The sequence below is a fragment of the Rhipicephalus sanguineus genome, chromosome 6, assembly GCF_013339695.2.
Source record: "Rhipicephalus sanguineus isolate Rsan-2018 chromosome 6, BIME_Rsan_1.4, whole genome shotgun sequence".
In the NCBI taxonomy this organism is placed as follows: Eukaryota; Metazoa; Arthropoda; class Arachnida; order Ixodida; family Ixodidae; genus Rhipicephalus; species Rhipicephalus sanguineus.
The window spans coordinates 66,928,756-66,942,932 of NC_051181.1; the positions used below are offsets into that span (position 1 = coordinate 66,928,756).

The following is a 14,177-nucleotide window of genomic DNA, read 5'->3' on the forward strand; positions in this document are numbered from 1 at the left end:
CGTAGCGCGGCCTCATGATTGAGGCTGCCGCTGCGGTTTCTATCTAAGGAAGCACCTGCCTCCCGGCCTTTGGGCTCAAAGGTCTTGAGGAGGCATTCGCGCTGTCATACCGCCTGTCACGTGTAAATACCATGCTCACTCGTCATTTATCCTACACCCATAGATCACACCACTTGTCACGGCCATAATTTTATACTCTATACACATCTTTTACGCTTCTTTAAAGCGCGTGATTTTAGGCCTCTATACAGCCACAATACACCCGATCATCGTAATCATTGGTCATCGCTAACACCACATAACAGACATGGCGCTCTTTGGCCACCCATGGCCCTTGCGCCACAAAACCCCACTAATAGCCTTAAAAAAGCACCCAAGAGTAAAAAATTGCTTACCGTTGACACTTGGCACGCAACAAAAAGCAATAATTTACAAGCGTAGCTATAAAACAAAGCTTTGCTTCTTGAACATCGTTTTATTGTTGTGGTTGTACCCTAATCGCTGTTATACCACATCAACACGCTTTATATTTAGGTTTTACGACCTGGGACACCGCGTTGTTGGCGTAGAGTTTGTGGAGGAAGCGGTGCGGAGCTACTTCACCGAGAACGATTTGCCAATCGAAGAGGCGACTTGTCCCATCATTAAGTGTAAAATACTTAAGGTAGGTGAAGCTTTATACCAATTATCTTGCACAAACTGGATTCCACAACTTGTAAACACAGAAACGTGAATACATTTTACTGTACCATGAAGACGCACGTACTTCATTTGTACACCAGAACTGTCCCGGTGTCCGTATTTTAGACACCATTCGTTATATATCAATCCTAGAGTATTCGTAGATCCACATGCGTGTATATGAAGAGTCTTATTTATGGCCTCAAAGGGCTAATTGCTCTTATTACTACCGAAAGGAATTTATATAGCAATCCCTTGTTAAAATGAATCGCAGGAAATTGCCTTCAAATACCTTATCATTGTACGTACGACCATGCTCAGCTTCAGTAACGTCCTTTCTGCCTCATTTTTGATCAGGCATATCGTGCTTGAAACAAGCTTGAAATCGCCATTTAGACGTGGTCATTATTAATCAGGACAAACCCGAAGTCATCAAAATACACTGCCTTCCGTTGGTCCACCTGAACAGAAAGGTTCCCACTTATCCTAACAGGATGCGAAAACTAGAAGCAGCGCGAAAAAAAACGACGACAAAAATAGGAACACACACAACAGGACTAGCGCTGAACTGCCAACTGAATGTTTATTGAAGAATCACCACTTATAGCTATGCCACCAAAAACGCCTTGTCACACAAAAAACGCCACAAAAAAATCAACGGTTGCGGACATGCGTATTGCTAAACTAACAGGTGTTTATCGAGAAAAAATCTCTCATGAGTAGTTAAACTAAGTGACGCCGCGCTGACACACTTATCTCCAGCTTTATTGATAAAATAAGCTTCCACGATTTCTCTTTCTTTTTTGGATTTTCCAAACGTCAAAAAACTAGTTTGCCCGAACTTGGGTGTGCATGCGCATTTTTTACAGTGCGAGGCTAGATGGCTGCCATAGCCATTTTTGACATTGTTCTTATGTTGCCTGGCCCTATCATTAAATCATTGCCCAGTTTGTCCGATGTACACTCTCCCACAACTTAATGGTATCCCATAAACAACATCAGAGGTGCACTTGGTGAACTTCGTTTCATGGTTAGTAGTACATATAATTTGTTTTCGACCTTTCTTAGCATTGCACAGCGTTGAAAGTTTACGAGGAGCAGAAAATACGATGTTGACTTGGTGCCTGTTGGCCACTTTCTTCAGGTTATGCGATAACCTGTGCACATATGGTATCACATGAAACGGTCTCTTGTCTTTTTCTTGCTCATCAGTTTTTCTTCCTGAACGTTTCAATCTTTGTAGCAAAGTTTCACTCACAGCTGTGATGACGGAAGTAGGGTAGCCGAATGATTTAAGTCTTTCGGTCTGATGCATTAGGCTAGCCTTCATTTGGTGCTCACGTGATTTGTTAATTGCACTTTGTACACAGGTGATGGCGATTCCTCTTTTTACAAGCTTGGAATGAGCACTATCATACGGAAGGATGCCTTTCTTAGATCTAGGTCGATACTCCCAGCAGACATGTTCATTAGACTCAAGAAAGGAAATATTAACGTCCAAAAACTGTATGGTATTATTCTTAGGCGTTTCAAAAGTGAATTTCAGTCCCCCTCCAAGCATCCTAAAAATGCCCAGAATATTTTAGACTTCGTCATCAAAACAGTAACCTGGACGTTTCTTTAAAAGAATGAGGTAGTCATCAACGTAGCGATAAATACCAGTGACTGGAGAGTCATTTAACGCAGCGCAAATACGGTTGTCAACACTAGATAAAATATGAATATAAAGAATGGGCGCAATGGATGAACCAATACAAATGCCGGAGCGTTGAATGTGAAAAGTTCCATTGTGAATAATGGCTGTCGAATTGAGATAAAATTCTAAAAGCGTGATAAAATTGTCAACATTTATGCCTGCTGAGTTTTGGAAGTCTTGTTCATTTGTTTCACGGATTTTTTCCCGCACAGTAGCTAGCAAAGCATCACATGGAAGAGAATAAAACAAATCTTCTACGTCTACAGAAAACGCCGTCACACTGTTTCCGTTAGTGACACAAAGGCCGCTTTGTTCGTTCTTGCAAGGACATTTGAAGAAACTTCCGTTCAATGACCCTTACTTAGTGAAAAGTTCTGAGGATTTCGTGAACAAAGCGGTCTTTGGGGCTGTTATATATCTATACATGCTTGTACATATACGGTGCATGACGGCGTCGACGGCGACGGCAAAATTCAGCCGAGACTCTCCATATATTTGCTATCGCAATAATAAACATTTTGTTAACACATTTTATAGGTTCAAAAAAATCTTTCATTATTAGAGCAGCCACAAAAGCAAGACCTTTCTGTCTCTCTTGCTCTCATTTCGCGTTATCATCTAATCATTCGCAGTCATGTTAGTTATTACTTATGGTAAGACGAATCAGTGTGATTTATGATCTGGCCACCATATAGAAAACCAAGTTTAGGCGAAGTGAATAATAATAATAATAATAATAATAATAATAATAATAATAATAATAATAATAATAATAGGAGAATAAACTTCCACAACTATTTGCTGACGCTCAAATCAATTAATCGCAGGTCCAGCCGCATAAATAAATGACTAGCGTGCGCGAGCGGCGACTTTTCTGTGCGTCAGCACCATACGACGGAGCCAAGTTGTGTAAACGGCGACAGTAAGCGCATGCCCGCAAAGCGCGCTCAGCTGGGCCCATGGTCAGGGCGTCACCCCACATTAACGCACTTCAGACGAATAGACAGCGCGAGTAGACGAATGGTCTTGCTCGCATTTGATGTTGCGAAGATCGGTAAGCAATCGAGGAGAAAAAATTGAAAATATACATTACACGCCCCCAGACATGATGTAAGGCGAATAATATGAATTGTTCGTTTTTTACTTGCTCATGCAAACCCCTTTTTTTTGCTCCTGTAGAAAGGGCCTCTATCACAACCCTGCGTTGTTGGAAGTTCTGATATATTTATTTTTTCCGAAAGCCTGCCCTTTAGCATAATAATTAGTGGTGTCTATCTGTCATAGTTAAGGAAAGCTCCTAAAAACTTGGTCTGATTGACGAATGAATTGCGAGGATCGCAAAGAATAGTTGTCGTTGCCGTCATAAATATTAGAGCAGCTTGGGTGCATCTGAACGAAACAAAAGATAATGTGCTCGTAAAGCACTTTATGATGCGCTGTACGCTTGCTGGTACGATAAAAAAACTAAAGAAATGAAGGTGGCCAGCAATTCGATGTGCGCATGCAGTTCGTTCAGTAGCAGGTGAAGTCACCGAAACGCTCCACTACAGCAGACATGCGACGTGGAAGGGAGTCGTCGAGCGCCTGTACGTGGTCACTGTCGGCCTTCAGCTTTTCCCACAGGCTTTTGATGGCCTCCCACGACTCACCAGGATTCGGTGCATGAAGGCCCGTTTTCGGCAAATTGTGTTTTAAAATTCCCCAGAGATTTTGTACGAGATTCATATCCGCGCCCTTGGGCGGCCGATCTGGCGCCGCCACGCCTAAGGTTTCAAGATGCACTGTCACTGCGCACTCATGTGGGCCGGGGAAAGGTCAAGCGGCAGCAGAAAGTGCCCATCGCTGTACAGTCAATGCAGCACATGAGGAGAAGCTGGTGATCGATTAATGTTATGTAGTCTTCGGAGCGTAGCCGACCGAAAATGCGGTGGAGAGGACCCCCGAGGCCATATTGCGCGATAGCGCCCCACACGTTCACAGATTTTCTTCCACTAGCTTTGATGTCCTGGACGTAACGGGGATAAATACCTTAAAAAGTAATATGTAAAGCAAACTACTGACAGTCGGTAACCAAACTAATCGTATGGTGTAAAGAAAGCAAGCTACGGGGTCGAGAGACGAAATTAAGATGATTTAGCTGGTAGCGACTGGCCGGTACATTTTTTTTCTTTCTGGTCGCACTGAGTATACAAGCTACTTTCATCCGTCAACACGGCGTTTTGCCAATCGTCGACGGTTCATTGAAGATCCTTTTGAGCGAAAGCACTGCTATGCTCTGGCACTGTCAGAGAAGAGCACAGCTCTGCAGCCGTCCTGTTTCTGATCCCTACCTCACTTAGCCATTGCCTAATGATTTCATCGGACATATTAAGGACAAGGACAGCCCTTATCTCACCCGCTGTTACGTATGGCGTTGTCACTAATGCAGGCAACAGTGTGGAGGTCTTCTCATTCTGTTTGAACACGAAAGTGTTTTATGTTGGGGTCCATGAAGGCCTCACTGACGTCATTTCCTTCACGGATGTGACGTCAGTAAAATTTACACGAGCAGATGACAAAGAAAAACAAGAATAATTTCATTAATTTGGATGACGTGTCAGTAGAAGCCACGACCTCTCGATCAGCGACGATGGTAGTCGCGCGCTTTACCCACTGCCCCACCGACGCTCTCGCATGAGCCTTTACAAACGCGCCTTATATCTTTCACATCTCCCTTTCACAGTGACCTTGTTGGCTTGAGCGGTGTCGCCGTCTTGGAGAGGAAAAGTCAGGTACTGCATCATGGCACCAACGAGCGCTTACAGGATGCGCTTTGGTAGACTCAGCGCTAGGGCGCCTCGATGCCAGCGTTCCTTCGTTGAACGCTGGCATCAAGGCGCCCTACTTAGTGCTGCGCAGGCTGGCTCCCCGATTTCCCCTCCATATTGTTTCAATACAGTTAAAGCGAGTGCTTTGTTGTAGTGAGGAACGCCACGGGGCAGGAGGACGCCTTCAATTATTTATTCATTTGCTCACGGCTCAAAGTACGGGCTCCTTCACGTAGACGGCACCCCTGGGCTGACCCACCCAGGGGAAATCGGCAGTCGCCTTTTCCTATCCCTCTCTCTCTCCCACGTCTTCGTCTTTCTCTCCCACTTTTTAGCCTTTCCTGTCCTCTCATGTCTTCTATTTACTTCCGTTTTTCTTGGCGGCGAGGGTTAACCTTGTGTGTGTGCCCTCTCTTGGGCACATTATATTTGGTTATAGTAGCTCTGTACAGCTGGCGTTGGCTCGCCTTATAACAATATAAGTGCGGTCGCGTCCCCATGTAGGGCTCCATGGTGGGCGGCTGGCATGGCTGCCGAATTCATCCATTATCTATGGCCTCAACCTCCTTTCCCAAACTCAACAATCGTCCTCTCACAACGAGGGGACGCACCGAAGACACTATAAACATTTTCATGAAACCTCAAGAAATGTTTCCACGATTCCATGTGATCCACTGCGAAACAGCTGACAAGAATGCCCGAACAATATCCCCTTTTGTTGTGTCGAAATGCCTCACTGAAACACTTGGCAGTGGATATCAGGCATCGAGAATGGCTAACGGAGATCTTCTCCTGGAAGTTCAAAACAAAGCACAATATGAAAAGCTGTCCAAACTTGTTTCGTTCGGAAACACACCTGTCTCTGTCACACCACATCGTTCCCTGAACAGCTCGCGAGGTGTAGTCTCAGACCAAGACCTGCTTGAATTGACAGAAAGTGAGCTCCTCGAGGGCTGGAGTTAACAGCATGTGACAAATGTACAGAGAGAGAGAGAGAGAAATAAACGTTTATTTGTGAAACAGTGTTCCGAGCGATGCTCGGTATCACCCTAAGGTGGGAGGGCTCCCTAGTCCAGGAACCCTCTGGCTTCAACTGCCCTCTTGGCCCTGATGACAAGTTGTCGTTGGTCTTCCAGGTCCTCGAGGGCGAGCTTGGCCTCCCACGTTTCGGTTAGGTGGTCGTCGTTCGTGTTTAATGCTGGATTGACGTCCGTCTCCGGTTGCATACTGAGGTCTACATGACACGGGCATTCCAGGAGCAAATGTGCCAGGGTGTCCGGTACGCCGCAGAGCGGGCACATGTAGCTATGTTTCGTTGGGTAGAGGCGGTGCATTAATATTCCATGTATGTGTGTGTTGCTTTGCAGGCGTCTGATGATCACGCTTTCTTCTTTAGTCAGTTTTGGATGTGGTGGAGGGTACACCCGTCGCTCCAGTCTGTAGTGTTGAAGTAGCGACGAATAGGTGTTCTGTACCGCCTCCACCTCTTCAGCCATGGGTCGGGTATCCTGTGGGTCAAGGACAGCCCGGCTGACGTGCTCGCGGGCAGCGGCATGGGCCGCTTCATTTCCCTGTAGACCCTCATGTCCTGGCACCCATATTATACAGGCGTATGGGAGTGGAGTGCTTCGCCCGTTTTATGATGTTAAGTGCATCGGCTGAGATGCGGCCCTTCGCATAATTCCTGCAAGCTGCTTGCGAGTCGGTGAAGATCACCGCGGCGTCTGTACATGTGGTTGTGGCGAGAGCGATTGCCGCTTCTTCCGCTGCTTCTGAGTTGTGTGCCTTGACCGTGGCCGACGCTAACTCTCGGCCTCGAGAGTCTACGACGCTGACAGCGTACGCGTTTCTGCGCGGATACTTGGCAGCGTCGGTGTAGCGGGCGTCCGGGTCTTCCTTGAACTTTCGTTTAATAGCGTCAGTTCGAGCCTTTCGTCTACCTTTATGGAATGTCGGATGCATGTTGCGCGGAATAGGCGCGATGAAGAGGGACTCTCTAACGACCAGCGGGATGCGCTTTTTCCGGTCTGCATCAACATGTGCAAAGTGTAGTACAAATGTACAGAGAATCAAAATTAGGCGCGAAGATAAGGAAATCCTGACTAAACACCTAATCGTCACATTTGGTACAAGCACACTGCCAGAATATATCCAAACAGGCTATTTGAAATTGAAGGTTAGACCATACATCCCTAACCCACGCCGTTGCTTTAAGTGCCAGCGTTTCGGTCACGGCTCTCAAAGCTGCCGTGGCCGCCAAACGTGTGCAAAGTGTAGTTCACATGAACACCCTGCAGACAACTGTGTTGAAGCTCACCATTGTGCGAACTGCGAGGGTGGGCACCCAGCCTACTCTCGCAGTTGTCCCTCATGGAAAAAAGAAAAAGAAATCATAACACTCAAGGTAACTGAAAATATCTCATTTAAGGAGGCGCGCAGACGCCTTTCCTTTCCGCAGGGTCCTACTTTCGCGGACGTGGCACGTCAGGGAGCAGTGCCACAAAAGTTCGCGGTGGCCGCACGTACCACACACAGTGGACGGGCGGCAGCGCCATCCGCCCCCCCAGCGGAAGCAGCCCGTACTGCTCCGCAACCAAACGGCATGCAGGCCTCCGGATCTGCAGGCCCAGGGCCTTCTGTGCCGTCAGAGGGCCCCAAAACTCTGACACCCGTGCGCGTAACCCGCGAGCGGGCATCCAGCGTCTCTGCCGAGGCGATGGACACAACGGCAAGTCTAACGGCGTCACAGGCGCCGAAGGAACGGCGCAGCTCTTTGGAGCGCGCCAGAAAAGAAAAAGCCCGCATCACGGGGCCTGGAAAGGGCTCTGTGACTTAAGCTTACAGTTCTCTCCATACACACAGCACTAATTGAAACTCAAAATGGATACACAAATCTTACAATGGAATGTGAGAGGTCTTCTCAGAAACCTTGATGATATCCAAGAACTCATACACGAACACTCGCCAAAAGTGCTGTGTGTACAGGAAACACACCTGAAAACTAAACACACGAACTTCCTTAGACACCACGTCATCTTCCGTAAAGACCGAGATGAAGCTACCGCATCATCTGGTGGCGTCGCCATCATAATAGATAAAAGCGTAGCATGTCAAGGTCTGCAGATACAAACGCCGCTCGAAGCAGTGGCCGTTCGTGCTGTTATTTTAAACAAACTTGTTACCATTTGCTCACTGTACATCGCCCCTCATCATCAGCTGCACAAACATGAATTTCAGTCCTTAATCGATCAATTACCCGAACCCTATATCGTCCTTGGAGATTTAATGCCCACAGCCCTTTGTGGGGCGACTCTCGTAGCGATGCGCGGGGCCGTTTGATTGAGAATTTTATCTTTTCCACTGACACATGCCTATTAAATAAGAAAGAACCCACGTTTTTTAGCCTGGCGAACAAAACATACTCGTGCATTGATCTTAGCATCGCTTCGCCCACCCTTTTATCCGATCTTGAATGGGATGTTATTAAAAACCCTTATGGGAGCGATCACTTTCCCATACTGCTAAGAACGCCAAAAGAAAACGAATATCCACCCCAGGCTCCAACTTGGAAGGTAGACGGAGCAGATTGGGAGAAGTACCAGAGTCTTAGTAGTATCTTGTGGGCCGAGATCTCCCCCTTAGGAATTGATTCCGCTGCTAGTTATTTTACCGCTTTTATTATTGACGCAGCTTCAAAATGTATTCCCCAAACAAGTTGTGGTGCCTGCAGACGTGTCCCGTGGTGGAACGACGACTGCAGGAACGCTCGCAAAAAGCAGAACAAAGCGTGGGGTTTACTACGCGATTCCCCCACTGCAGAGAATCTGATCAATTTCAAACAAATAAAATCCCAAGGAAGAAGAACGCGCCGACAGGCAAGAAGATGTAGTTGGGTGAAGTTTTTATCAGGAATCAATTCCTACACAGATGAAGCCAAGGTCTGGAACAGGGTAAATAGAATAAGAGGCCGACAGACACACTCACTCCCTTTAGTAGACACAGAGGGCAACAGCCTTGAAGACCAAGCAAACTTACTGGGCGCTCACTTTGAGCACGTATCCAGCTCATCGCACTATTCAGATACATTCAAACGGTATAAAGAGAGAATAGAAAGACAAAAACTAGAAAGGAAATGTGCAAAACAAGAGCCATACAACGAACCATTCCACTTAGCTGAGCTGCAGGCAGCGCTAAACTGCTGCAGCAAATCTGCGCCAGGCTCTGACCGTGTTATATATCAAATGCTGAAACACTTACCCCATGAAACACAAAAAACTCTCCTGTGCCTGTACAACACTGTATGGTCTTCCGGCGAGATTCCCTCTGCGTGGAAAGAGGCCATAGTAATACCTATCCTGAAACAGGGCAAGGATTCATCCTGTGTTTCAAGTTACAGGCCTATAGCCCTGACTAGCTGCCTCTGCAAACTATTTGAAAAGATGATAAACTGCCGACTACTACATTTCCTTGAATCAAACAAACTCCTCGACCCATACCAGTGCGGATTCCGAGAGGGTCGGTCCACCGCCGACCATCTCATTCGCATAGAGGCACAAATACGCGAGGCTTTTGTTCATAAGCAGTTTTTTCTATCTCTCTTCCTTGACATGGAAAAGGCATACGATACCACGTGGCGGTTCGGAATATTGAGAGACCTCTCACACCTAGGTATACGTGGTAATATGCTAAATGTGATCGAGAGCTACCTGTCCAATCGCACGTTCCGTGTTCGAGTGGGCAATGTATTGTCTCGACCATTTGTGCAAGAAACTGGAGTGCCACAGGGCGGTGTCCTCAGTTGCACACTTTTTATTATAAAAATGAATACCCTGCGTTCGTACATACCACGTAATATGTTTATTCAACATACGTTGACGATTTACAAATAGGTTTTAAATCTTGTAATCTCTCATCATGCGAGCGACAGGTTCAGCTCTGTGTCAACAAAGTCTGCAAATGGGCAGACGAGAACGGTTTCCGTCTGAATCCGCAAAAGAGCTCCTGCGTTCTGTTCTCTAGGAAGAGAGGCCTCCACCCCGATCCCCATATAGAGTTGCAGGGTGAGCTTGTAACAGTTAAAAAAGAACAGAAATTTTTAGGCATAATTCTAGACACGAAGCTCACGTTTGTACCACACATTAAGTACATTAAGGAGAAGTGCATGAAGACAATGAACATACTAAAGGTGCTGTCCCGCACAACTTGGGGCAGCGACAGAAAATGTCTTTTGAGCGTCTATAAAAGCCTGATACGCACGCGTCTAGACTATGGGGCGGTAGCCTTCCAGTCTGCAACACCAGCCGCCTTGAAAATGCTAGACCCTGTCCACCATTTAGGCATTCGCCTTTCCACGGGTGCCTTTCGAACAAGCCCCGTAGAAAGCCTTTACGCGGAATCGGAAGAATGGTCGCTAAATATACAAAGGGCGTACCTATCTTTTACGTATTTTTTGAAGATAAATGCAAGCACGGACCATCCCGCACATCATGTCGTAAATGACATGTCCAACTGCCAGCTCTTTCAAAACCGCCCCAGTGTGAAAAAGCCCTTCTCGCTGCATGTGCGAGCACTAGCTGAGGAAACAGGCGTCCCGTTACTCGATCACCGCTTAATGGTCCCACCTTCACACGCCCCGCCATGGAAATGGCAGGTTATAGACTGTGACACATCTTTCGTACATATCACAAAGCATGCCCCACCTCTGCATATACAGATGTACTTCCGTGAACTGACACACAAATACACCTGTCCCGAATTTTTCACTGACGCGTCCAAGTCTCACGCAGGTGTGTCCTATGCAGCGATAGGCCCATCTTTTTCGGATGCAGGTGTCCTTCACCCAAGCACGAGCATCTTCACAGCGGAGGCTTACGCAATACAGGCGGCAGCAAAGCACATTAAAGAATTAGGAATAAGTAATGCAGTCATATACACGGATTCGCTAAGCGTCGTGAAAACCTTAAAAACTACTAGAAAGTACAAAAACCCAGTCATTGTCTCGCTATACTCCCTCCTGTGCGACATATACATTTCCAAACAGCATGTAATTGTATGCTGGGTGCCAGGACACCGTGAAATCGAGGGAAACGAACAGGCAGATGCGCTTGCAACATCAGTCCATGCAAACGCTCCGCAATCATATCTAGCTGTCCCCGCAATGGACCTGAAACCCCTCCTAAGACAGAAGCTGAGGGATTACTGGCAGCGTACATGGGACCAACAGCTGCATAATAAATTACATGTAATCAAGCCTTACCTCGGTGACTGGCCAACCACATCAAAAACATGCCGCACAGATGTAACACTCTGTCGGCTACGTATCGGTCACACACACAGCACACATGCACATCTTTTGTCCGGTGGTGATCCGCCCAAGTGTGAGAGATGTGGAGAAGCACTTACGGTGCTTCACGTCCTCATTCAATGCAAAGAGTTAGACGTTATGAGAAAGAAGCACTTTTTACTACCCTACCGACAGCAATTTCCACTGCATCCTTCCATGTTCGTCGGTAGGGATCCGCTCTTTAAATATGATTCATTGCTCGCATTTTTTAACGACGTGCGTAGTTTTCATGTGATCTACCCACGCAATCCGCAGCACGACCTCTGAATAGAGGTCGCAGCTGCGGTAGCTACATACAAAAGCACCGGCCTCGCGGCCCTTGGACTCAAGGGCGTTGACGAGGCACTCGTGCTTATGCCATATATCTTCACCATAGTTTGATCACCACGAGCAGAGCCATGCATTCCATTTACACACATTTCACGTCACCCCATGATTTTAATACTTTGTTTTACCCACCTTAGAGTGTGGAATTTTAGGCCTCTATACAGCCACGAAACACTATCATAGCTCACATCCCTTATATAACGTAAAACACGGGTCATTGTGACTTTTTCACCACTGTTCATGGCGCTCTTTGGCCAAGCATGGCCCTTGCGCCATTAAAACCCACATATCATCATCAAAGTACGGGCTCCGCCTCTCGTTCCTGAAGCGCTGTGTAGTAGTGTATGCATGAGCAGAAGTGTCTACCCAATTACTGGAGAGAGCACACCTTGCCGTTCCTGTCCTCAAATGACGATGACTTTCATGAGCACGTATCGACTACTAGTGATTATGCGCTTGTTGATGCCACCTTTGCGCGGGATGAACCAACCGCACGCTGTGCCCGGGTTTATGTTAACTACTTCAGTTGCCAAAAAATTTAATCTTGTTCATTGACGTGAGTCGTCGGGATGGAGATAAGCCACCAGGTGTGAACGTAGATGCGTCAATATAAAACGGTGCTATAGCTGCCAAACACCCCAGGCATTGCGCGCGCTCTCATTTCTCTCATTTACCAATGTACAATGAACATTGAACTGTGTTTGTACAGGCACGTTTCACTTTGGTGTTCTACCGATTCATATAGCGGATGTATCAAGCATGATTTTTGTAGTCACGCAGCGAGCAGCACCTTCCATTCGGTCTTCATACCAGCAGGAGTGCAGAATTCTGCCTACTGAAGCCTCAGCCACTTCAGTTACTTGAGCGATTTACTTCTACTATGAGCTGCTCAATGGCATTCCTACAATTCGGAATCTTTTCGCTTGAGGTATACGGGGTGGCACTTTGACGAGTATTGCCAACTACCGTGAGCGTGGCCTGTGGAGCAGCACTACTTATTCGAAGTTGCACAGCGGCTTGAAAGCTTCGCGAGCGCGCTGACGCTATAAAATGCCCATAATGTAAGTACAGTCGAGCGCGATAGGAAGGTTATCGCGCGAGCGTCGACCGGCCTAGCGTCCCAGAGGCCTAGCGTCACGTTTCGGAACAGTGCAAATCAAGATTACGCATTCGTTCCTCTGTCGTTGGCTGTTCCATGCTACAACAATCGCCCCCTACTACGAACTCTACACGCTTTCTCTTTATTTAAGCTTTGCATTTTTTGCGATGAAGTATATTATTCGGTGACTCTGACCTCCACGGACGACAACAATTGCTGGAAGAGATCTGGTAAAGCTGGTGCTTGGTACTGCTTCGTTTGAACGGGCGTGCTAAGTTGAACAAAAGATATCGCGTCGTCATAAAAAAGGAAATGAAAATATGCCTTCTTCAGACGGGAGTGATCGCAGCTTGGGGAACAGCAAAGAGAGTGAGTGAAGCTTGCCTGATACGTCCCTTTCCTCGAAAAAGGATTCTGGGACGTTATGCTGTTGTACTTCTCGGTCGACGCTCGCGCGATAACCTTGAAATCGCACTAGACTGTACATAACGGCGCCTTCTACAGATGAAAAAAAAAAGATTGCGTCAGCAAATTATAAATGAACGATCCATATTCGTCAGCTTATCTCATGTGCGCGGGCGTTTGACCTATCTTTAATCATATTTTGTTTTCTTGATGGTTTACTTCTCTTCAGAGCATAAGATACGAGCACGACCATTCGCCAACTCACGCTGCCCGTTCGTCTGAAGTGTGTTAATGTGGGGTGACGTCCTTGGGAATGAACAGCCTCACAGACGATAGTCCCAGCTGAGTGCGTTTTGTGGGCGCTCGCTCTCCCTCGCCCTTATGCAACCTGGCTCCGTCTCATGGCGCTGACGCACAGAAAAGTCGGCATTCGCGCATGCTAGTTAAAGATTAGGCTGGCGCTACATTAATAAGAACAGCGCACAAAGTAGATAGATAGATAGATAGATAGATAGATAGATAGATAGATAGATAGATAGATAGATAGATAGATAGATAGATAGATAGATAGATAGATCGATAGATAGATAGATAGATAGATAGATAGATAGATAGATAGATAGATAGATAGATAGGTAGATAGATAGATAGATAGATAGATACTGCGGAACTTGTAGTAATGGTACAATAAATACGTGGCCTAATGTGACTGATCCTGTTCGTATGAAATGAAACTGGCATCTGGCTATCCTCCGAAAGTAAGGTATGTTACCGGCAATTTTGTTCGAGTTGACACAAATACGTTCAATCAGCAGGAAA

General features: G+C 46.6%; 1 protein-coding gene across 1 annotated transcript in view; it reads left to right on the forward strand.

Annotated features, from left to right (window-relative positions):
• Positions 1-14,177, forward strand: part of LOC119395858 (thiopurine S-methyltransferase) — a gene marked incomplete in the record, with an annotated part of 116,665 nt that overhangs the window by 21,794 nt on the left and 80,694 nt on the right. The window contains 1 exon segment of the mRNA XM_049416791.1: positions 535-664. Within this exon segment, the coding sequence (XP_049272748.1) occupies positions 535-664 (130 nt within the window).